Genomic DNA, 23,356 nt, shown 5'->3' on the forward strand with positions numbered 1-23,356 from the left:
CTCTCTCTCCCTTGAACAGCTCCCCACTGCTGCCCAGTCCCTGGAGCAGTCCCTGAGGTTCTGTCCCATGGTAACACATCCTTCCTCTGAGCCTGCTCTCCCAGCACTCCAGTCCTTCCCTGCTCCTCCAGCCTGACCTGCACCCCTGGATTAAATTGGCAATTGCAGCACCTCTGTGAGAAAAAGGGCACTGGAGACCAGTAGAAAAATCTCTGCCATGAATCTGTCACAGCTTGAAAGATGAACTCGATACCTGGAATTATTAGTACTGAAAACCTGATTTATGGTTGCTTCTTCTGGGGACAGAGCAAAATCTGGTAAAAACTCTGATTTTACTTCAGCGTTACTGTTTAACTTCTGGTGAAACTGTGCTCACTAGTGAGAGTTGTGTTGTTGGCGGGCCAGAAATGTGTGCCTTGTGATACTCTGAGTGACAGCAGACTCTCAGCATTTAAATTTAGTTTAGAGACCATGCTATAGACACATTAGTTGTTCTGTTCCAGTCTTGTGCAGCAGTGCTGTGTTAGATTGGCCAGCTATCAGTCCCATCACCTAAGAAATCTGGCTGTGCATTTATGCTGTGTTTATCCATGTGTATGCAAAGCTCTGGAACCTGCTGCAGTGTTTCTCAGCTGCAGGAGTGCTTCCTTCAGTGTGTTCTGTAGGAGAGGGTAATTTGGGGCTTGTTTTAGAGTCTCAATTCAGCGCTGAAAGCAAAATAAAATGTCTCATTTAGAAAAGTCAATGCTGCACTTATTTCCTCCAAAAGGCCTCCATGTCCTCTAGTCCTGTGCACCGGAGATCACCAGTCTGTCAAGAATGATCTGGTGAGCTGTGTTCCCTTTTCCCTAGATGAGAGCATTCATTTCCCATCTCTAGGTGAATCTGGAGTTCCAGGAGGGAAGGGAGAAAGAAATCCTTGTGCTCTCACAAGTACTGACAAGCAGTGCCTTGCACTCTCTTAGGTCTCCTGCTGAGTTCCAGCTTGATGATTACCATGAGCTGCTCAGGAATTTTGACTGGAGCACAATAATAGGCCTTGCATACAATTTTAGAGAGTGGGAGTTGTGATTTGGCAGCTGTTTAGTTTCTGACATATATGTAAATGTGTTCTGTATGACAATCAAAATCTGCCTTACTTCCCTTGCCACGGGCTCTTCACAGTGCTGCACGTGGCACCTGACAGGAAGGGGGAAGTCAAGTATACATCAGTAGGGATAAATGTGTATTTTTATTTATGTAATTGTTGTAAGGAAAATAAAATCAGAGTGAGAAAAATCTGCTTATGATAATAAAGGGGTAATATTGGTACTTAAAGAGCTTTTGAAAAAGCATGTCTGATCTGTTTGTTAAAAGAATATAAGTAGAAAAATGTGCATGAGCTGAGGTCAGTTCATTGACAGAGTGTTTTCTCCTGCCTGCTTGGCATTATTTCATCTTCACTGGTTCCTCTCGAGAGACTGGAATGAATTTTTCCATGATGAGGTGTATTCAGAGCTCTGATAAACTGGTGGCTGCCAAGCCACAGTGTAGCCTGTTTATGACTGGGGTGAGTGGTAATTGTCTGCTGCAAGAATCAAGGATGGTGCTCCCCTTGCCCCAGTGTGTCCTTGTCAGAGCAGGTGTCAGGCACTGTCACTGTGTACACAAGTAGAAATTTGCTGTCACATGATGGCAGTGATGCAGCAACTTAGCCTAAAATAGTTGTTACATCTGCAAAGGGACAGATGTTTTATTTATTGTCTCTTACACTGCTCATTATCAGGGTTTTGCTTCTCTGTTTGAGATGGTTTCATTCTTGTATGAATTCTCATTGCTGAATTTGTAGGGTGAGACTTGTTTCCTGTCAGGGCTGAGTGTGGTAGTGTAAGTAAAATGAGAACAGAAACAGGAGGCTGTCACTCACATCCTGTAGTTTGAAAACTTTTGGGTGGACTGTTTTAAGGTAGCATTTCTGGTTCTAAACTGTATGATTTATTCATAAAAGACTTCCAGTAGCAATAGGAATTACCTTAAGAAATGAACTTTGTGTTCATCTAATAGCATACATAAACTTTTTTTAAATACAGCTGCTGCTGTGGTTTAAGGAAGCAAAACTTGTTTTAAATTTATTATTACTAATTTTTAAGTAAGAGCAGAAAAATAAGCCTCAGATAAAGCAGATGTTGGTAGTATACACAAAACAAGGAAAGTTTGTGGAGGAATGAGAATGCCTGGTTTTGAACTGGATAGTGACATTGATTTGAAGTTCTTAAAGAAAGATTGAATGACTGTCCTTCCAAATGACTTGTAAGAGAACCAAAAATAGGATTATTTGTTTATTGTTATAATTTCCTTTGGCAATATGAGCATGTGCCCAGGACAGTTAGAGATAACTAATTAAAGGGTCAGGCTTGAGAAGACTTGGCCAAAACCCAGCTTTTTCTACTGACTGTATTTTTTGGTGTTTTGTGTCTGGACCAATAACATTTCAAGTCATTCCACATATGAGTGAAAATCCTAAGAATTCTTCCAAGCTCTGAGAGGGCATTGATTTGGGGATTAAATATTGCCATATCATGAAAATAACAGATCTCAGTAATTTAATAATTTTGAAATGGCGCTAATCAGGGGTGTCACTGCTCCAGCAGTGCAATCCTCATGCAATGGTGACCAATTATAGGAAAGTATTTTCCATTGCTGCAGAAGGTGGAGCAAATGGATTGGATTTGGGGCTGGATGAAGTGAATCAATTTAGAGGGAATATATGTGGTTTAGCTGTTCTGTTTGGACCAGCGTTATTATTTCAGATTCCTACGAGACAAATCCTCTTTTTTTTAAGCAAAAAGAAAAAAACCCAACAAAAGTTAAGGTTGCAAGTTTCTGGAATTGTGTCTTGTCCAAAATTAAAAGTTAGAAATAGGATAGATGAAAATAGCAAATCCTGTTGTTGAAGTTTCAACGTGTGCTTAAACACATTCTTCCATGTATTGAATTAACTCTTAATTATCTGTTTCTTGGTGCATCTGTCTTCAGACTGAGCTCCAAGGACTGAAGATCAACTTTCATGTAAACCTAATGCAGAAATGTATTTATTTTTAAAATTTTGAATTTATCCAAACTGTTCAAACAAGAAAAGGTATTTACTTCTTTGTTTCACACTTAATATTTACTTGTCTTTTTGATTTTTATTGCCAGTTAGGAAAAGGCAAACCGAGGAGATCACAAGTGAGTCACTGTTTCTATCCAAAGATTAAATGCAGTTGACTTTGAAACTGGTGTCTTGATGACAGGTTTGTGTGGTTTTGTTCATTTAGTTTTTTAATTTATTTTATTTGTGCGAAGCAAATACAATTTGTGTGAAACAGTTTAGCTGGGAATTGAGAGAATTTCTTACATTGGAAGGCTATTTTAGTGGGAGTACAAAATGAATCAAGCTTGTTATTTGCAGCAATACCAAAGGATGTGAAGTTAGCACTAAGGAGGGGAAGAGGAATATTTTTTTGTCCCAGTGGCATCGTGCAGGGTTCCACTGCTCAGTGTTCTGAGACTAATTAATCAGTAAGGGTGTCTAATTAAAAAGATGACTGTTCACCAGCTGCCACAGCAGGCTGGTTAATGGACTGAAACATTAGAGTATTTTTATAGGAAATATTTGTGTTCAGAATGTTGCATCTGTTTGTCCTGATTGAAAACGGGGAAGTTTAGGCCTCCATAGCAAGGAATAGTTGGGGTTTTTTTTTGCATTTTCATTTTGTCTCCATTCTAATGAGGGGTTGTCTCCCATGACTTTTAAAGGAAATAGATATCAAGGATGGCATAGCAGAATGCTAAGCAATTGTAAAAGGTCCTATTACATAAGGATCAATGATCATTGTAATAAAAATGTGATTTTTTTTTTCAGTTGACTGAAAAGAGAAAAAGCTAATACCTGTTACTTTGCTTTTTGAACGAGGCACTTGGGCATTAGGCAAAATAATTCTGGAGGAACTGAACACTTTTTCTGAGTTACCTGTTTGTTTGAAATTGTGCATGTATAGGCAGTTTCTTAGGTTTTACTTTTCCCCACCTTTTCTCAAAGGATAAGGATAGGATGACTGTTACTCAACTCTTCTCTTAAACTGAGATAATTCATTTCATGGCAAGTAGAGTCTTGATATTTTTATAATGTCATGTGGTTTGTAGAAACAAATCAGCTCATGCTGGTTGGAGTGATAGGAAGCTTCATTTTTGGTGTAAGCTGATCTGTTGGTGCTGACAGTTACAGTCACCTACTTCAAATTATTTTAGTGGTGCTGCAACAATGTGGGACAATAAAGTATATATGAACTGAAAATACTTACTAGGTATCAGTGAAAAATTATTGTCTCTGAAGAGTAGACGTTGATACAATTTTAATTCCTTAAATAGCTTCATTTAAATTCAGACTTCAGATAAAAGGTTTAGTTTATGATAAATGTACCAAGATACCTAGTTCCACAGCAAATGTTAATATTTCTCTTACAAACTCAGGAATAAAATGTCCCTAAGGTGAATTTAATTTGCCGAGTTTTGATTCATTTAGCACTCATCTGGAGAAAGTCTTTCAATTTTTTGTGCACAAAAGGGAAAAATCTTATGCTAAGTCTTCGTCTTCAAAGGAATTAATCAGTTTAATGACAAGTCCCTTCAGGAAATAAAAGAGGAGCATCAATTAGTAATTTTTATTTTTATGTAATCTAAACTTTAATGTTTATGCATGATACTTGAGGTGGAAAATATCAGCAGTAGTATTTTATTTTCAGGGCCTGCATAAAATGATAAAATATTCTGCTGCCTTAAGAATTTTTCTGCAGTTTCTTTTCCATACATAACCACATATAAGAACACTAAAATAACACTCACAATACAATCCCTGGCTTTTGAGGTGATGTATGACCTCTCTGCCCTAAAAGCCACATCAACTGACACATTTATTCTGAAGGGTGGAGTAGAAATGCGATTTGCATGTGCCCTCTTGGAGCCTGTTCTCTTTTGATTCTGTGTGAATTTATGATCCATTATCTGCAAACCAGGGGAGCAGAGTTGCCCATCATTTCAAGTAGTGATAAAACCAAGGGAGTATCAGTATTGTGGCCTGAATAGGTTTAAATGATGGTTACTGGAAGAACTGATATTGCACCAGATAGTGTCATAAGCTCAGGATATATGAATATTGATGCAGATTACAAGTGGTTTTTAAGTAGGATGGAATTGGGATGTGTCATTGCCTCGCTGTTCCCTCACAGTGTGGTAAGAGCTGCTAGGACTTGGCACCTCAGTGCTGGCTTGAAAATCCCTGCTATTCCTTCCTGGATAAAGCATAAATAGATATCCCAGTTGAATTTGAACGTTGGTTTGTTAGTCAGTGTTGTTTTCCTGTTGCAGTAATGATGCTAATGCTGAAAGAGCAGCTGTAGTAGAGCCATTTTAAACCATGGTTTTCTACATCCCTGAGTAAAACTGGATTGTTTTAGAAGTTCCCTGCAGGATGTGTTGTCTTTATGGAATTCTGTGGGTATGATCTTCCCTGTTAGCACAGGGTGCTGCTTACCTGAAGGAAAAGGTAATGTCTGTGTCCACTGCCAGAGCTGGGGTTGCTGAGGGATAATTGTGTTTGAGGCAATCACCTTGCTCTTGGTATTCCTCTTTCCTCTCCAATCCACTTCTTCCTAACCAGCCTCTGTTTTCAAATAAAGATTGCATAACTGCCATTCAGGAGGCTGCAGCACTCCGGAGCTGGAGCTTTGGAAATCTTAAATACCTTTATTGGAGAGAGCAAACCACCTTTTCCTGACTCTTAGTTGCTGATTTCAGTATGTTAATATTTGATGCTATAAAAATTAAAGAGTGCTCTAAATGCTTAGAGGGGAACACTAAGAATCCAAACATTTGGTGTTTAAAGTCTCTTAAAATGCCTTTGTTAGCACCAGTACTGGTGGTCAACACTTCAATAAAGCTTGTTTTACCATAGCTGTGGACAGCAGTTCAGAGCAATTGGAATAGTAACAAACCCAGCAGGGCTTGAGCTGCATGTGTAGAATATTGAAGTGTACAGAAGTGATGAACACATCACTGAAATCCAAACTGGAATTTGATATAGGAGTGAATTCTGAACCTTTACATGTGCCTTCTTCATGATAAAACCCCAAATGACAGGGTTGTTTATGTGTTCTGTAGGATATTCTTCTAAGGGCCTGAGCTAGTATTAAGGTAGATTTTACAGTAATCACTTCAAAAGAGATTAGAAACCTGTAGATCTTCTTTACAGTCTGTATCCATTAAGGAGTTATTTCCCTTTGCAGTGATGAGTATGATCATACAAATTAAGAGCCATATCTCTTATCAGCAAGCAAATTTGCAGCTGCTGAGGTAAACTAACCAGAAGGAGATTGTTTGCAGTCTGCTATTGCATATACTCCTTCTAACAATCTTTTATGTAGGTTTTTGTGGACACAGACAAATATTTTGGCAGCTAGGAATTTTTTTTCTTGATGAGGGTTTTCATCAGTTGCTTTTTAAACTGACAACCAAATGCTGATGATATGGAGCGTCACATATTTTAATCATATCCTGGATATGACAAAGCTGTCTTCAGATGGGTGGTTTGTCTTCAAAGCACTTTCAAAATACAACCTTTTTTTTGACTCTGTAGTATATGATACAGCCTGCATTAAAACTAAATAGTCATTAATGGGGATTGCAGTTCCAGACAGTTTTCGTGCTGGCCAAAAGAGGTTTCTTTTACTGCATGTTCCATCTCTTTTTTTATACCCTTACCTAGCATTTGCAGGGCTAGTCATAGTAACTGTGGAGTTCTATTTAGAAAATTTTCTTCCCCCCATTTCTCTCAGATAGAGTCACTGTTCAGGTGTGGTGTCAGGGTGAGATGGGAGCACACATGGGCGAGGCAGCCTTAGGCAGGTTAATGTAACATGGCAGTCTAATGACACTTTTTGGTGCCTGTATGGCAGAGAAATTGGAGCTACCTTTTGGAACCATGCCCCCTTTCTTTCAGGAGTTTGTAAATGTAATTCCAGAAAGTTCTTTTGGGCTTTGTTGTCACTTGTCTAGGATTTCCTTTTCCTTTCTGTAAAGATTTTCCAATTCTTCTTTAATGGACATTTCAAAGTATATAAACACACATTAGGGATAAAATACACCCAAAAATGCTAGAGTGAGTATTCTTTGGTGATGCTTTTATATATGAATGTATGTGTGTTCAATGCAGAATGGCTGCCCCAATACAAGAAGGGTACTGATGCTGAATGCCAGCAGTGGATTTACACAGCTGGCAGTCAAGGAGTAATATTTGCATGTCTGCTCATTTTTTTTTGAACTCAAAACCATATATTTCAGGCAGCCATGCACTTGATTACGTTTAGGCTATTACACAATGAGGAAGTTAATTTCATAGAAAGCTCAGAGCAGCAGTAGCTGGTTGTCTTTTCAGGACTGTCTGCAGTGTCTAGTTGATTCAGCAACAAGCCTTGGAAACAGGCAGCCAGGCTTCTTTATCCCAAGCAGAGACACACTTCTGAAACTTGGATTTAAAGTCTTGATATTCCCATGTCTAAGATTTATCCTGACTCCTGAAAATGTATGTAAGGTGAATATTGTACATGGAGTTTCCTTTGCAGAAGCTGTTGAGTTGGTCATAGATTAGGTAAGATATTTACCTACATAATTTACATTTCTAGAAATGTTAGCTTCACATGATGCTTGAGAGGGGATGAGTTAAATGTGTGTCAAGCCTCAAGGTCTAATACTGGGGCTGGGGAACCAAAACTACAGAAATCCACTTGAATTTTCAGTGTTAGCCTTGTTGCACAACCTGTTTATTATTTGAATTTCCAGTGTGCATCTGATTTTTTGCTGCAATAAGGAATTAATCTGATTCTTCTCTGTTCAGTGGAAGCCAAGAGCCTGACTTTGAGGTGTATTTTTGGCCATGCTAGTTCTGCTCACTGGAATCTCTTGTGGATTGTGGTGAGAGACTTTTCATGTGGGTCAGAAAAGAGATATGAGTACTGCTAGTAGCAACCTTAATTTTCAGTGCAGTGAAGCCAAAATGAAAGGCACATGCTGTGTTAAAATCCCAGCTTACACTGGGATCGTAGCACATGCTATGTACATGGTTTAAGTGCAAATATTTCCCGTACAAGTTACTGTTTCTAGTCATAATTTCCTGAAGTATCTGTTAAATACTTTGCTTATTATTAATTAAGGCTTGTCTCAGTATGGCTTTTGGAATATTTCACGGTGCACACAGTACTGTTAATTCTAAATAGAAGTAGCAGTTTTGACAATCTGAGAAATAATGGATAGGAGAAGAGTTCTGGGATTGAAAGTGCTTGTATAATTACGAGCCCTGAAATGGTCGTCAAGGACATATCAGAAATTTAAAGATATGATCATCTTGCAGTCATACGCACCTGTATAATTCCATACATACAGAGACGGAACTCTGCTGCTTCAGACAAATCAATTTTGGTACTTCATAACTTTCCAGTACTTAATTTAAAATCATTAAGTAACCTTTATCATGGAATTCTAGAATGGCTTGGATTGAAAGGGAATTTAAATCTCATCTGGAGTCCACTCCCTGCCGTGGTGGGCAGGGACAGCTTCCACCAGCCCAGGGTGCTCCAAGCCCCATCCAGCCTGGTCTTGGATACTTCCAGGGATCAGCCACAGCTTCTGTGGGCAGCCCGATACATTTTATGGATCTAGGCAAGGTCACTGCACATCAGATAAGTGGCAAAGTGTGTTTGTTTTTTCCCCCTGACTGTGAGAACTTGCAATGTGCAATTTTCTACTCACCTTGAGTTTCTCCCTTGCATTCCTTAGAGTTCTACTCTAATTGTACTAATTGTGGTCTCTAAAGCAGAATCCCCCCTAAAAAACCCAAACTCTGTTTGTCTCTGAAGGTCTTTCTGTAAATTGAGTCAGAGATGATACATTTTAAGCCAGCAGAATGTTTGATTATTCTACTTTTGACTGCCTTTAAAATTCTAGTTGCCATAACAACTTTATTTCTTTATTTTTAGCACATCAGTTGCCATAACAATAAAATATAGCTTTTTCAATGTAATCATTTTGCCTTACTTTTTTTTTTGCTTTGTTTTATAAAGAACCTTCTCGGGGGGAAAGGAAATGTGGTAAAGCTCATCCCCTGTGAGCACTTGGGTTAGAACATTACCTGAAAAATAAGGCTTTTTTTAATCTAGTCTTATTCCATTTCTATGGCATTTTTTCTGACTACTGAGTATTTTCATAACTTAGACAGAAAAATGAATGCAAATAATTTTCTTCAAATAATTTATACTTGTGTAAAACCTTTCCTTTGTAAAAAAAGGTGTTTCTCATTCTTATTTCTTTTAGTTAGTGTTATTAGAAAACCTTAACTGTTAAGATGGTAATTTCTTATAACTTCTCTTCAATATACAGAATGTCTATAAAGTCACTGAGTTAGAGTCAGTATTTTTGTTCAGCATGTGAATATTCTGTGTTTGGGACAGTTTGATTTGATATATCTTTAAAATACATGAACAAAGAGATTGACTTCCAGCTTCGAGCCATAATCTTGAGCAGAGGGGAGAGGTTTATGTGTGAATTTAATATTGGTGAAAGAAGTTGGCCTTGAATGTAATCTATAGATTTGACTTCTCCATTTCCTGATAGTCTCCTTCGCAAAAGGATTTGTAGATATCAATGTTGTGTTTATATTTAACCTCTTCGTAGTTCTGATGAAGTATATATTTGATTTCAGTTTTTTTAAGAGATGGGAGATAATATCAGGTTTGGTATTTCTTCTAGAATAAATGATTTCATAGCTCACTTAACATTTTACATGTGCCAATTTCTGGCTATAAATATAAATGTCCTCATTATCTAATAAGACAAAATTGGCTAGTTATTGGAAGTTGAATGTATTTAGATGTCATTAATCTTGAAAAATAGTTATCAGATGTATGATGACTTTATCAATGTTAATTAGCTAATTTTTAACTCAGGGCTGTGGAGGGGAAAGTCAGTCATTCTTGCTTTCAGTGGCATTTTCCTAACACATCTCATTTCTGGATTCCATGTCTGTGAGTTAGCCAGGAATGTACTTCCACTGCTATTGGCAAAATTTTCCCTGTAGATCATTCTCAGCAGGAAGCTATTCCTTGTCCTTTCTCATATATGGATATTGATGCAAGTGTGTTTAGATCCATGCTGGAGGAGAACACAAGTGATACCTCTTCAGCACTTCCAGCTGGGAGGAAGATTTGGTCTAAATGAAGCTGAGCTTAAAATCCATAAAAAGAAATTGTGCCACCCTTCAGGTTATAAATAGTTATCGTGCCATATCCTTCTCATGTTCCTCTTTCCTATTTCTTCACAATGTGGCAGAATAGTAATCCTGAGTAACACTTAGTTTAAAATAGTCTTAAAAATCTACTATTTACTTTGACTATTTTTAGCTTTTTTGTTCTCAAGCAGTAGTGGAATTGGATTTTCTGGGATTTGAGGTTGGTACCACCTGCTCCCCAGTAGACCCTGCAATAAAACAAATAGCAGCTCTTTAGTTCTGAACTGTTTCTGCCCATACCAGCAGTTGGAGCTGTGTCTTCATCCCCTAAATGATCCTGATTGTTCAGTGCTTTTCTGAGCCACCTCTCGTGTCCTTGAGGAAGAACTGTTTTTAAAGAAATCTATTAAAGGAACAGTTTAGGGTGGAATGTGTCAATTCTGTAATCAACTAAAGCATAAATTGTTGGTGTGACCAGGCACATGTTTCCAGCCGGCCTGTCTGGGTTAGACTGGATGTTCTAGGAGAATGTTCTGTGATGGTTTAACCCAAGCCACAACCATGGAGAGGGGATTTGAATCTCTTCTTGCTGTCTGAGTGAGTTTGTCACATAAGACTTGCTGGCAGTTCACTAAGAACTACTAGAAGACTTAAGTACTTAGAGCACTAAGAAGAGAGAATTAGACTGAGGTGGAACTATTCTGTGGTACATCCAGACTTCTGGTTTTGAAGGACAGGTGTATGTGGGTTCTCCTCATGTTCTTAGTAGTTGCTTTTGCATGGGCCCTACAAGTTGGCTGCCTAATTAAGGCTGCAATAAATTATTCATCAGTTGAACTCATTAAATCAAAATTGCTTGCCTTTTAAAAGGTCATGCTGTAGTTTAAGAGAACTGTTTGGCTTGCAGTGTGTGAAAAATTGAAGCAGGCGATCACAATGTTTGGGATTTTTTTCTTTAAATAGTTTTAAAATTTCTTATTCTGGCTCTGCTGAGATGGAATTACTGCTAATACTGACTGAGCTTATGCTCCTGCCAGGCAAGCTGGAATCTTTTTCAACATATACTTTTTTGGTGCCCACTTGAAATATGCTTTTAGAATACCAATATCTATGGAATGTAATTCCTGGCTTGACACAGACAAAAGTATTGGTAAAAGTAGAACTATGTCAAAATATGTCTCTAAAAGGTTTGAATGAATGCAATACTAAAATCTCTTATGTGTTATTTTGAAATATGAAAAATGATTCCCACAGGAAGGGAAAGGGCAGTGCTACTTGCACTGTGCAGACTATTCTCTGCATTTCAGCATTTCTTCATTTACAGTTCTCTTAATTGCTTTTGTCCTGTGATTTAGTATTTTAATTGTCCCTTGAAAGATGGGAACAGTGGAGGATAGTAAGTTTTGCCAGCATACTTTTCTTTTTCTTTCTTAACTGCTGCTAGTGTAAGAGCAGGTGGTTTAGTGTTAAGTGACACATGCATAAAACTATCAGAGGGCACATGTTTATTTTTTTGCTTTTCATACCATCCTGAGTTTATCTGGTGCTTCTTATCATATATGGTCAGTCAGTAAATAGCATCCTTCTGTTGATTACGTGCTGTTTAAAGCAAATGCTGTTTAGTTCCTGAAAAATGTCAATTATCACCATTGAGTTGGCTGCACAGCATTTCCCTGAAGTAAATTCACTTCTTGATTGATAGTTTATTGCCCAGAGTTTTATTTCTATCGATTCAGGGCACAGGAGTTTGGTGGTATTTGTCATCTGGATTGAGCTTGTAAAGTGGATTCAATTTGTTATAGGACCATCAATATCATCTTGAGGGAAGCCAGAATTCAGAAATTCAGAAAAATATTTGCTTTGTATGCATCTTTGAATGGCATCCCTCCCCATGGTGGGGAGGGTTGGAACAAAATGATCATTAAAATCCCTTCCAACCCAAACCATTCTGTGATGCTATGAAATATAATCCATGAGATCACAGGCAGTAATGTGTAAAAGGCGATTTTAGCAATTTACTCCAAAAACGTGCATAATATCTACATGAATAATATTAGGAGTAATTTGAGCTTGCATAATGTCTACTAAATACATGAATAATATTAGGAGTAATTTGAAAGTTTCAAACTTTAGAAGCATTTAAAGTAATTGTTGCTTAACAGCATGAAAAGACTGCCCAATAAACTTGCAAATGTGAATGTCCATCTCTCTCTACTGATCCACATAAAAAAAATTATTTGCCCATTTATTCTTGTTCTGCATCACAGCATCCTAATTACCTAACACTTGTGTGATACTGGCTAATATTTACATCATTACAAACAGTGTTGGAAAAGGACTGAGCTGTGAGTGCAGCAGAGGATCAGGCTGAGCCTGAGCCTGCTGGAGTAGCAGTAGTAAAAGGCAAAGGGAGCATTGGCTCCCTTCACATCTGTTTTTTTAGAAGGCTCCTATCTCTTTGCATTCTCCTGAACTGCCCCCACCCTTGACTCCAAATTATACCAGCCTCTTCCTTCTGCCCCACCTTACAAAACCTACTCTGCTGCTGCCGCCACCAAATCCAGTTTTGCCCTAATGCAGAAAAGGCCTGTGCTGGCTTTTTCCCTGTACCCAAGAGGTAAGAGCTCCACGAGAGCATCTGCATTTCAGAGCTGCAGCTGTGTACCTAGTGTCTCTTGATCTTTATTGCAGCACCAGGTACATGAGCCATAGCACTGTAAAATGATTTATGGCATTCTTTAGGCTCATAGGGTAGGAGGGAGAAGGAAAGGAACAGGTCTGTGATAGCAAAACTGAAAAATGAGTCTAGCAGGTAGAGAAATGGTTTAAAAGTTTCTACAATATACTGCTTCCTTCAGTATATTCTGAAGGAATATATATATATTTCTATATGTAGAATATATATATATATTCTACTATACACTGTTTTCTTCAGAGCTGACGCTTGTGGGTTTTTGCCACTGGCCCAAGTGTGTTTAGTCTTGACAAGGATGAGGGCAAACCACAGTAAGAAAAATTCTGAGCTGATGGTGAGAGTCACAGGAAGAGTGGTCAGACAGTGGAACAGGGGCCCAGACAGGCTGTGAAAACTCCATCCTTGGAGATGTTCATAGCTCAGCTGAATGAAGAGCCCAGCACAACATGGCTTAAATTTGGTGTTGGCTCTGACGTAGAACTTTGGCCCCCCCTTTGGAGCAAGACATGGGGTCAGATGGTATCCACAAGGTACAAGGGGTTTGAGAAGCCTAAGCTTGTTTTGAGAGAAAAAGAATGGGTTTATTTATATATATATATTTATAAATATATGTATTATATCTCATCATATGCCTGCACTGAGGTCACAATCCCCGTGCGTTCTGTGGAAGCGCGAGCTCTCCGACAGGTTTTAAATAGACAGCTGTAGTGGGTGGATCTGGGGAAGAGGCTTTATATTCCAAATAACAAATAGAACAGATTTCTGCCTTAAATACACCACTAATATGACTTCATAGAGCAACTTCAAACACCAATATGATGTAGAAAACCCTATCTGTGCACTCATACGTGCACAATTTTTAAGGCAACAAATTATTTTTCCATTGTTCTTTGCTACTTTTAAGCTGCACTACAAATGCAAGCTTTATAGAATAGAATTATTCTGGAAGCATTGAAAACAAAACCAGGGTGTCCATAAGATACACGTAAAAGTAAATGCCAGAGGTAGTTAAGATTAAAAATAAAGCAAACTGGAACACCTTTATTCTTTAGGCTTAGGAGAAAGTATATTAAAAAATACTGTAAAATAACAAAAGAAAAAGGAGTTGGGCAGAAAAAATAGAAGTTGATGAGCTGGTATGTATATCAACACTGTCATTCAGGTCTGCAACTAAATGAATAACTACTGTGTCCCTCATCCCACACTCAGCTGGACCTCCTTGCTCTCATCAATGCCTTTCAGAAAGATTTTACAGAAATTATTGCTGCCCATTTAATCCAGCTGACCATCCAATAATTTAACAAGGGAAGACTTCAAACTAGAAGTGAGTGGTGTGATTGAGATGCTGCTTTGTGCACTGCAGGGATTGCTTCTATCAGTCTTGTTTCCTTACAACAAAGGATTTAGCAAACAAATATTGCTATTCCTTTTCAAACAGAATGACTAATAGATTTTTTTCTTGCTTGGAGCATCTAAATCTCTTTCCATATGGACTTTTTCGGTCTGAGAAAAAGCTTTATCTCGTTTCCTTTCAGGGTCACACATCACCACTGCTTTCACAGCCTTGCTTTGCATATACAAAGCTCATGCTCCTGCCACATCCCCTCTGTTTTCAGCAGGATCAGATGGTGTGAGCCTTCTGGTTTATATGGTGATTTGTATTCTTTCTAGCTGATGTGATTTATAAAGAAGGTGAGGAATTGCTCCTTCTGTTGGGCTCAGAGTGCTCAGTCCACCAGCTGGATGTAACCAGCTGTGGGAACATGTGCACCATGTAGGTTGCTGCCTTGATGATAGTAAGAGAAAAGTTCTACTGGAAAAATTGCCTTTCTCTCTTCCTTTTCTTAAAACACAAATTAGAAAAAATCCTGAAGCAGGTTTTGTTTAAAACTGTGCCAGAGGCCCAAATGTGCCCCTAATCTCAAAATAAAAAAAAATCCCATAGAGCTTTTAACATGTTGTCTCTGATATAACAATCTGGTATTGCTACATTTTGTAAAATTCCCTCTGTAACAGCATAGTTTCATCAGGACTAGCTGATTTCTGATTACTTTTCACTTGCCTTGAGATATACGTAAAACAGTACGACTTAGTGCCATTAGCATGGTGCAGTTTACAGCAGGTGGCTGAGGTGATAAAGCCACTGGCAGCTTGCAGCATGACTGTTTTTTTGGTAGCGAAGGAAGACTGCTCATATTGCCAAAGAAGTCGAACTTCCCTCCTTTTGAACCCCTTTGTCACTTCAGTTGAAGTTTCTTTAGAAGACGCATTTTTACCTGCGTCTAGAACCAGCCAGCAGAGGTTGCCATTGATTTTCCTGTTATCTGCTCAGCAGAGCTTGGACTTCTCCTAGCAGACCTGAAACGTACGGCTGCCAGGAGTGCTTGTTCTCAGAGTGAGCACTCTGGGCACAAACAGCAGGCACCAGCTGGGGCTGCTCTGAGACCAAGGTGACTTACTTGATGGTTACTGTGACATTTGGAAGCTTCAGTAGTTACCAGTCCTTAAATCTGTGTGGAGCAGGATGTACTGAGGACGAAGTGCCTGTGATCTGCTTTGTCAGGCTGTACCTTTGCTTATTTCGTGCCCCTGTGTACCTTTGGGGCTCCCTAATGTGCATTTTAAGGTGTTTTGGCTGTTCACATCCCTGGTGCCAACCACGATCTGCTCCAAGGAGAAGTGGGAGAAGTGCTGGTCACTGCCATGCCTGTGCACGCTGTTTGTTCTCCTCCTCCTCCCCCACAGGAGGAGCGGGAAGAGGAGGAATAAAAATTGGTTCCTATTGTTCTGCTCTGGTATAGATAACTGGGGCTTAAAGCTGTGCTCAGGGTCTAAATTTAGTCATTAAGTCTGTTGTTACAGCCGTTTACCATTCTGAGGTATCGGAGATGGTTTAATTTTTTCTTAAATGCTCTGATAGAAGACTTTGGAATGATCACATGCCCTTGCTGCAAACCACTCTTACACTGCTGCAGTTTGTGCTGCTTCACATTGCTACAGACTTGTCACTCAGACTTGGACACTTGCTCCAGGCAATACTCGAAATACAAGATGTTAACTCAGGAGCAGCTCATTAAAATTTTGCCTTTGGTTTGCCGTGGAGCTAGAAGGACTTAAATCACTGTAGTTTCTAATGACTTGGTTGGTTAAAGCCTCCAAGACAAGTCTTCTGCTGGTCAGTAGCTCAAAATGCTGTTCTGCAGTTGGTGTTTTGCTATTTAAATTTGCTGTTTCAGTGTTTAAGGATGCATGGAGTGTCTGTAAGATAACTTTGATGCTTGTACTTCTGTGACTGGATTTATTTTTAAGAAGCACAAAGTAACCAAAACTTAGTCAGGGAATAGCTGTATCTGTTTGCAAGAGTAGAGAGCTGAGTTAATTGGTTCAGTTTGGAAAATAATGTGTTACAAGTATTTGTATTTAAACTGGTGTTGATGCTATTAGGGTACTGGTAATACTGGTACAGTATCAAAAATAGTACAGGTGAGTTTTGTAACATATATGTGTTAAGTTTGGAAGTAATTAATTTGGGGATGTAGTTACAAAGTGGGCTGTCATTTTGTCTTTTGAGGAAGACTAGAAAATTTGTGTGGCACTGTAGCAGATATTTTACCAAGCTAAACCTCAGCAGGTGATCCTTGAAAGGTGAGCGCCCAGTTAATAACACGGGATTGTTCAGGCAAACAGTTTCGGTGGGGCGATGACGGTAGTTCATTAAGTTATGTCTGGATTGTGCACGCACATCTCTCTAGGAGGGATGTGCTGGCTTCTTCCAGAGGCACCGGAGCGCAGCGGCTCGGGGGCCGCGGGTTCCCGGCTCGGTGGGGCCGGCTCCCGGTGCCGCTCCCGGTGCCGCTCCCGGTGCCGCTCCCGGTGCCGCTCCCGGTGCCAGCGGTGGCGCCATCGGATGGACCGGCAGCAGAGGAGCGGCCGGCACCGCTCCAGCGCCCGGCGGGCTGCGGCGGGGAGGAGGAGGAGGAGGAGCGGGCTCAGGTGCAGGCAATCATCGCACGGGGGGAGCAGGGAGGCAGCGGCAGCCGCTCCAGCCGCACCGCGGTAACAGGACTGACTCCCTGACAAGTATTGGACATAGCGGCTGGTGAGGATGCGTGTAGGTGAGAAAGCTTCTCTCTTGCTTTAGCAGGGAATTGGAGAAACGAGTGATTGTATACGTGCTCTGGTGCTTATAGACAAAGGGAGCAAATAGGCGGAAATATTCGGGGATGTTATAAAATCTGAAAGGACTTTCTGTACAGCGTGGCGGTGCACGACAGGAAATTAACTCCAAAAAAGAATGCTTTCTCTCAAAGTGCTGCGACAGAATTGAACATTTGGCTTTTCTAGTATCTGAAATTCCTCCTGAAGACACGGCAAGGACTATCAGAATCATCAGAAAGATCCTGGTACTTTTAAAGAGACTTAAAGCAAATGCCAGCTGAATGACCTTGGAGATGATTTTATGTGGATTCATTAATTTTCAGTGCTGGTCTTCTAGTCTCAGGAACTCTAGGATTAATGATGTTTTTAACGTTTTAGGGGCCTTTCAAAAAACAAGATTGTATACATTTAATTACCTGCCTAATGATTCCTGAACTAATCAAGCATTTACTTAAAACTGAATAGAGAAGATGCTTTTAATGTTTTCTCTCTCCATAGCTGTGAATAAAATGAACAAGGTAATGTCCTGCAAATAGAAGAACAATTTTTTAAGCAACTGTTTATTATGCAGATCATCTAATAAATATAGAAACCTTAAACCCCTGAGAAGATGAAGCTGAACAACAGAATAATGGAGTAGTAAACAATGGCAGCTTTTCTAGTCAAATCAGCATTTCATTAGCTTCCCAGCAGAATGCAGATGGAAGTTTTTGAGCTCGTTGTTTGGGGTTTTGTGAAATGATTCAGTTATTGCTACAGAGGTGAGCAATATCGTGGATATACCTATGAACTCCTGGGTGCTGATCCACTGTAGTAGATTTGCAGAGTTTCTAAAGATGATTTTTTTTAATTACCATTGCTGAAATTAAATTCAAGAGGATTTATTTTGTCTGTGGGGACACTGAATTATGATTCTGGCATTCCTAATTGTAATGGACTATAACTGTTTAAAGGAACTGTAAATATTGACATGAGTTTCCAAAATCTATTTTTAAATTATTTTGATTTTTAAATGAATAGACATGATCTTCCTAATTGTATGTGAGATGTATGTTTTCTTTCTTGGGAGCCAGAGGACAAATCCCCTTCATCCCCCACCTGTCTCCCCCTAAATAAAATTCATTATTCATACCCAAATAGTGGTGAGTCTATTGGAATTAACCTTGACAAAGATGTTTTCCTTACCCTTCCAATGAGTAGCATGGATAAGATGGAGTACCATCTTCTGAAACAGACAAGAAAAGACAGCATTAGAGGATGAACTTTTTCCTTTAATCTCCAATCAGTCTGTGATTTAAACTAAGACGTAAAGATTATCTCCAGTAACTGCTGGTCCAGGAAACCTGAGCTGTACTGAGGTTCCTCCTTCCCTTCCTCTCCCTCTCCCCAGTATATTCCAAAGTAAACTACTTTCTCAGGAAAATAAGTCAGATATTTCCCTCCCCTCCTTCCCTGGGAAATGAATGTGTCTCTTTTGTCAGTTTTTATTTCTGTTTGTTTTAGAAGTGCCTTGTGTTTGCTAAAGATGGGTCAAGAGCACTGGAGGAGCTGATCAGTGGCCTTTCTCTTTCTGGCTTTTGTTTTTCTTTTCTTTCTTTTTCTCTTTCTTTCTTTCGTTCTTTCCTTTTAAAGCCAAGGTGTGCCAGAGGTGATGCACTGATGCTGAGGAGGCATCAACAGCTATGGGACTCTAATCCTCTCCCATGTAAGCACTGGCAGTGTCTGCAAGGAGAGACCGTGAGACGCTGGAGCAGAGTTTAGCTGCTGTTCAGCAGGTCACCTGCTCTCTAAGGCTCAGATTGCACTGTTCCCTAAGCACAAAACATGAACCAGTCCCGATGGATTGAATGGAGGACTCTGAATATGAGCAGTAGTGTTATGAACATATCTGAGCACCTCTCCTGCCCTCTTGGATTTGGTCACTACAATGCAGTTGACATCTGTATCCTTGAGACAGTCGTTATTGTCTTGCTAACATTTTTAATTATTGCGGGTAACTTAACTGTGATATTTGTTTTCCACTGTGCTCCACTCCTGCATCATTATACCACCAGCTATTTTATTCAGACCATGGCCTATGCTGATCTTTTTGTTGGAGTCAGCTGCTTGGTTCCTACTTTGTCACTGCTCCACTACTCAACAGGTGTCCACGAGTCCTTGACTTGTCAAGTTTTTGGATACATCATCTCTGTGCTCAAAAGCGTATCTATGGCATGTCTTGCTTGCATCAGTGTGGATCGCTATCTCGCTATAACAAAGCCTCTCTCCTATAACCAACTGGTCACACCTTGTCGCTTGAGAATCTGCATCAGTCTCATCTGGATATACTCTTGCCTGATCTTCTTGCCTTCTTTTTTTGGTTGGGGAAAACCTGGTTACCATGGAGATATTTTTGAATGGTGTGCTACCTCCTGGCTAACTAATGCCTACTTTACTGGCTTTATCGTGTGCTTACTATATGCTCCTGCTGCCTTTGTCATATGTTTCACCTATTTCCACATCTTTAAAATTTGCCGGCAGCACACCAAAGAGATCAGTGACCGCAGAGCTCGATTTCCTAACCACGAAGGGGACGCTGCTGGGGAGGCTGGGCACAGCCCCGACCGCCGCTATGCCATGGTTTTGTTCCGGATCACCAGCGTGTTCTACGTGCTCTGGCTCCCTTATATCATATACTTTCTGCTGGAGAGCTCCAGGGTGTTGGAAAACCCAGCACTCTCCTTCCTAACTACGTGGCTTGCTATAAGCAATAGTTTCTGCAACTGCGTGATATATAGCCTCTCCAACAGCGTTTTCAGGCTGGGACTACGGAGACTGTCAGAGACAATATGTTCATCTTGTGTGTGTTTAAAAGACAGGGATGTACGGGACCCTAAGCCAAGGAAACGGGCTAATTCGTGCTCCATTTAAAGAAAACTGGTGCATGTAATCAAATGCTGAGTTTTGGTAGTGTTTGTGGTATCTGGAAACTTGCCAGAGGGAAATGTTTACTTGAACAGCTTGCCGTGGTGTTAGAGTGAATTTAAAAGGGATCCTGGAAAAGGCAAAGGCAGCTGTAAGAAGGGTCACTGAACTCCTGTGAAATTGTCAGGAGAACAATTCAACAGAGATGATGAAGAAAGTCAAAAATAAAAATCTTCTAAAGGGCATGAAGGATCTAGCACATCAGAGAAGGTTCCTCGTAAAACAAATTAGTTACTATCTTATATTTTCCCCTCATAGACAAGTTGTCTTTGTGTCAGAGTATACTGTAGCCTTCAGAATTTTAATGCATTTAAGAGGAAGCAATCAACACCACAGTATGCAGCTATCCGTAAATTATATACTTGAGGACTCTAGTAGATGCTGCAGGTAATAATCAGCTCTATCTTTGCTCACATATTGTACAATTTTCAGTTGTACGAAAAATCTGCAGTGCATAAACCCTACCCTGAGCATGATGCTTTGGGATAAACTGGCACCTTGTGGTACAACTTAGACAGAAGCTCTCCCTCTCATTTCCCCTTTTTTTCCCATGCTGTGCATCCCTCTGTTCCGTTGTGTGCAGGTGGGTGAGTTTGAGGGCACCTGTGAAGTTACCTGAGTTCCAAACCATTCTTTCTGCAGGAGGCAATGGCCCTCCCTGGCTGGCTGCAGCTGCCCATGTCCGGTGATTTCTCCAGTCGTTCACTCTCTTGACCCACTTCAATCAGCACACGGTGTCCGTGTAGTGTCCTTTAGGGTGTACTGACGTTTTTCCTTACTGGTTCCACAGGTGCTCCTAATGCAGATATGATAATGGCACACAGCAGTGTGCAGCATTACTTAGAAAATTAAAAATAACTGACCCTTTACTTTGGGACATCTAAAGAGCTTACTGTTGTAGCTGTCAGTCTGTTGTGTGAACCTCATTTGCACATACCGTATTTTTTTTTTTAAGAGAAAACGTAAATTGTGGTCTGTGCCTAATGTTTTCATAGCACATGGAGTAGTCAATGCTACAGGATCAAAAAATTTACACTTGCTTTAAGAGAAATACTTCTTTGTAGCTCTTTGTTAGACGAGTGTTCTCAGAGGAGGCAAACAAGACAGTTTGGTGTTAAATACAGGCTGAGAGCTTTGGTATGTCCTTTTGTACTGAACTGACTTTCAGGTCCACTGATGAAATCTTTTTCATTTTGCAAGGGCACACCTAAGGTTTGTGTAATAAATTGCCAGGGGTTCAGATGCATGCCAGTCAATACAATATTTAAATTATAACTTTGAACCAAATGTAATTTTCTTAGATGGTTATTGGCTTTTAAAAAAGGCCCAATGATTGATTATTGGTGCCTTTTAACACTGCACTATTATTCCTTCTTTCACCAAAATGCGTATGTAAAGATTGTGCCTATTACTTTTTGTAATGAAAGCTGACCACGTGTGCACACTTGTGGTTTGACTCTAGAGCTCCCTTAATACTGTACTCTTTGTTCTGTTGAGGTGGTTCTGAACCCCTATACATTTTTTTTTAAACCTGTAAGAAAGTTGAAACAATGGAATAAAGTAGTATTATGTCAATCAAACTCAGCCTTGGCGTTAGTTCCCTGATGTTACGCTCTGTTCTCTGGGAAGGTCCTTTTGGGTTAGGACTTGAGTGAACAATTTCAAATTCAAATTTCAAAGCTGCTTACTTAATGTCTAAAATGGTTGTATTCTGGTTTCTGACATTGTACATCTTCAAAGTAGATTCAAACATGACTTGAAACATTCCTCGAGCTGAGCTGTTGCTGACACCCAGCTCTCACAGATGTTAGGGAAAAATGAGTAGTGTCCTCTGCATGGATCTCATAATGCTCCATGTCTACAGGAATGTATTTGCTGCCTTCTTTCGACAAGTTCATGTTTATTTCAGGAGGCTCTTTTGGCTCACTACTGCTCTGTATGGTTGTGTAACCCCAACTCTTCCTACAAACATGACTTGGATTCATTTAGTTTTGTCTTTTTTTTGTAGTTTTTTTTCCAAGCAAGGCTTGGACAAGGAGCAATGAAATATCTTATTTCTCACAATTCTCAGGGCTGGTTTCTTACCAATGAAGTCATTTTATATCTGTGGTCCAGAGCTGGCCACTCAGAGCTTCTGATTTTCATTGGTGTTTCTGGTGACAAGTTTCTGTGGGACCTCCTAGAATCCTAGAAAAGTTCTAGCAGGTGCTTAAAGTCAAACTGACATTGGCTGAACCCAGGCTGTGGGCAGCAGATGTGTTGTGACTGTGGTGCTGTAACTCCAGATGTGTCAAACACCTGAGCAAACTCATTTGGCTCAGTTGTGCCTTGGTTGAACCCTGTTTGTGTGACCTCAGCAAGTGCAGTTGATGTGCAGCTACTTCAAGGTTTATTGCCTGAAAACGGTGGGTCAGGGGTAGGGCTTGGCCTCAGGGGCTGCACCTCAAGGTTTGCTCACCCTGAGAGACAGTCAGCAATGTGTTCCTCTTTGCCATCATGTTTAGTGTGTGGATTTGTCGGGTGGAACTAGAGATTGCCTTTTTCCTCAGGCTGTTCTTGAAGGGAGAGTATATGAAAGAAATCCAATACCCTGGAACCAGCTTGTAAGTTCCAAGGTTCTTCACCCTCTTTTTAAGGGTTTTTTGGTTTGTTGAACACTGGCTTCATGTTGTTGGTGCAGGAACACTAATTTGCTTCCCTGGACTCTGAATTTCAGCTGCTGTAAAGTCACATTTCACCCTATTCTTTGTAAGTCTCCTGGAATCTATCAAATGAAACATCCTCAGCAGATTTAAGTATTGCTTTTCTTCTTTCTGTTTCCCAGGTGATAGGATTTGACCTGGTCAGTCACATGAATCTTTAAATTTAGTATGTGTGTTTCATTTTATGGAAGTGTTTTCTAAACTCATGATTTAAAATTTTTATTTGAGGGAGGTTTTGCTACTGTTTACTAATGCTGTCTGAGGATTCCAGCTGGTGCCAAATTCTCTTCCAGAATTGGAAGGCTGGGCATTTTAATGGATTAAAAAAGTCACAGAAATTCCAGTCACCCAATCTGTCACTTTTGATTTTCGTTCTGTCATTATATAGAGCTGCATCTTCTTGTAGGAAAGCCTGATTAAACAATGATGCTTTTAAAGCTGGCTCTCACTTGCACATGCCTGGTAAATAGGAAACCAGACAATGACTATAGAAGCTGATGTGAAAAAAATAATTGTTGATAATACAGGTAATAAAAAGGAAAC

General features: G+C 39.9%; 2 protein-coding genes across 4 annotated transcripts in view; both read left to right on the top strand.

Moving 5' to 3' along the window:
• RABGAP1L (RAB GTPase activating protein 1 like) overlaps positions 1-23,356 on the top strand; it is a 223,137-nt gene that overhangs the window by 55,323 nt on the left and 144,458 nt on the right. The gene's annotated exons all lie outside the window — the stretch shown is intronic.
• On the top strand, positions 18,972-20,057 carry GPR52 (G protein-coupled receptor 52). The gene has a single exon (XM_041478889.1). It carries the CDS (start codon positions 18,972-18,974, stop codon positions 20,055-20,057), a length of 1,086 nt encoding a protein of 361 aa, XP_041334823.1.

The sequence above is a fragment of the Pyrgilauda ruficollis genome, unplaced genomic scaffold (assembly GCF_017590135.1).
Source record: "Pyrgilauda ruficollis isolate IOZ18807 unplaced genomic scaffold, ASM1759013v1 scaffold47, whole genome shotgun sequence".
NCBI classification, from domain to species: Eukaryota; Metazoa; Chordata; class Aves; order Passeriformes; family Passeridae; genus Pyrgilauda; species Pyrgilauda ruficollis.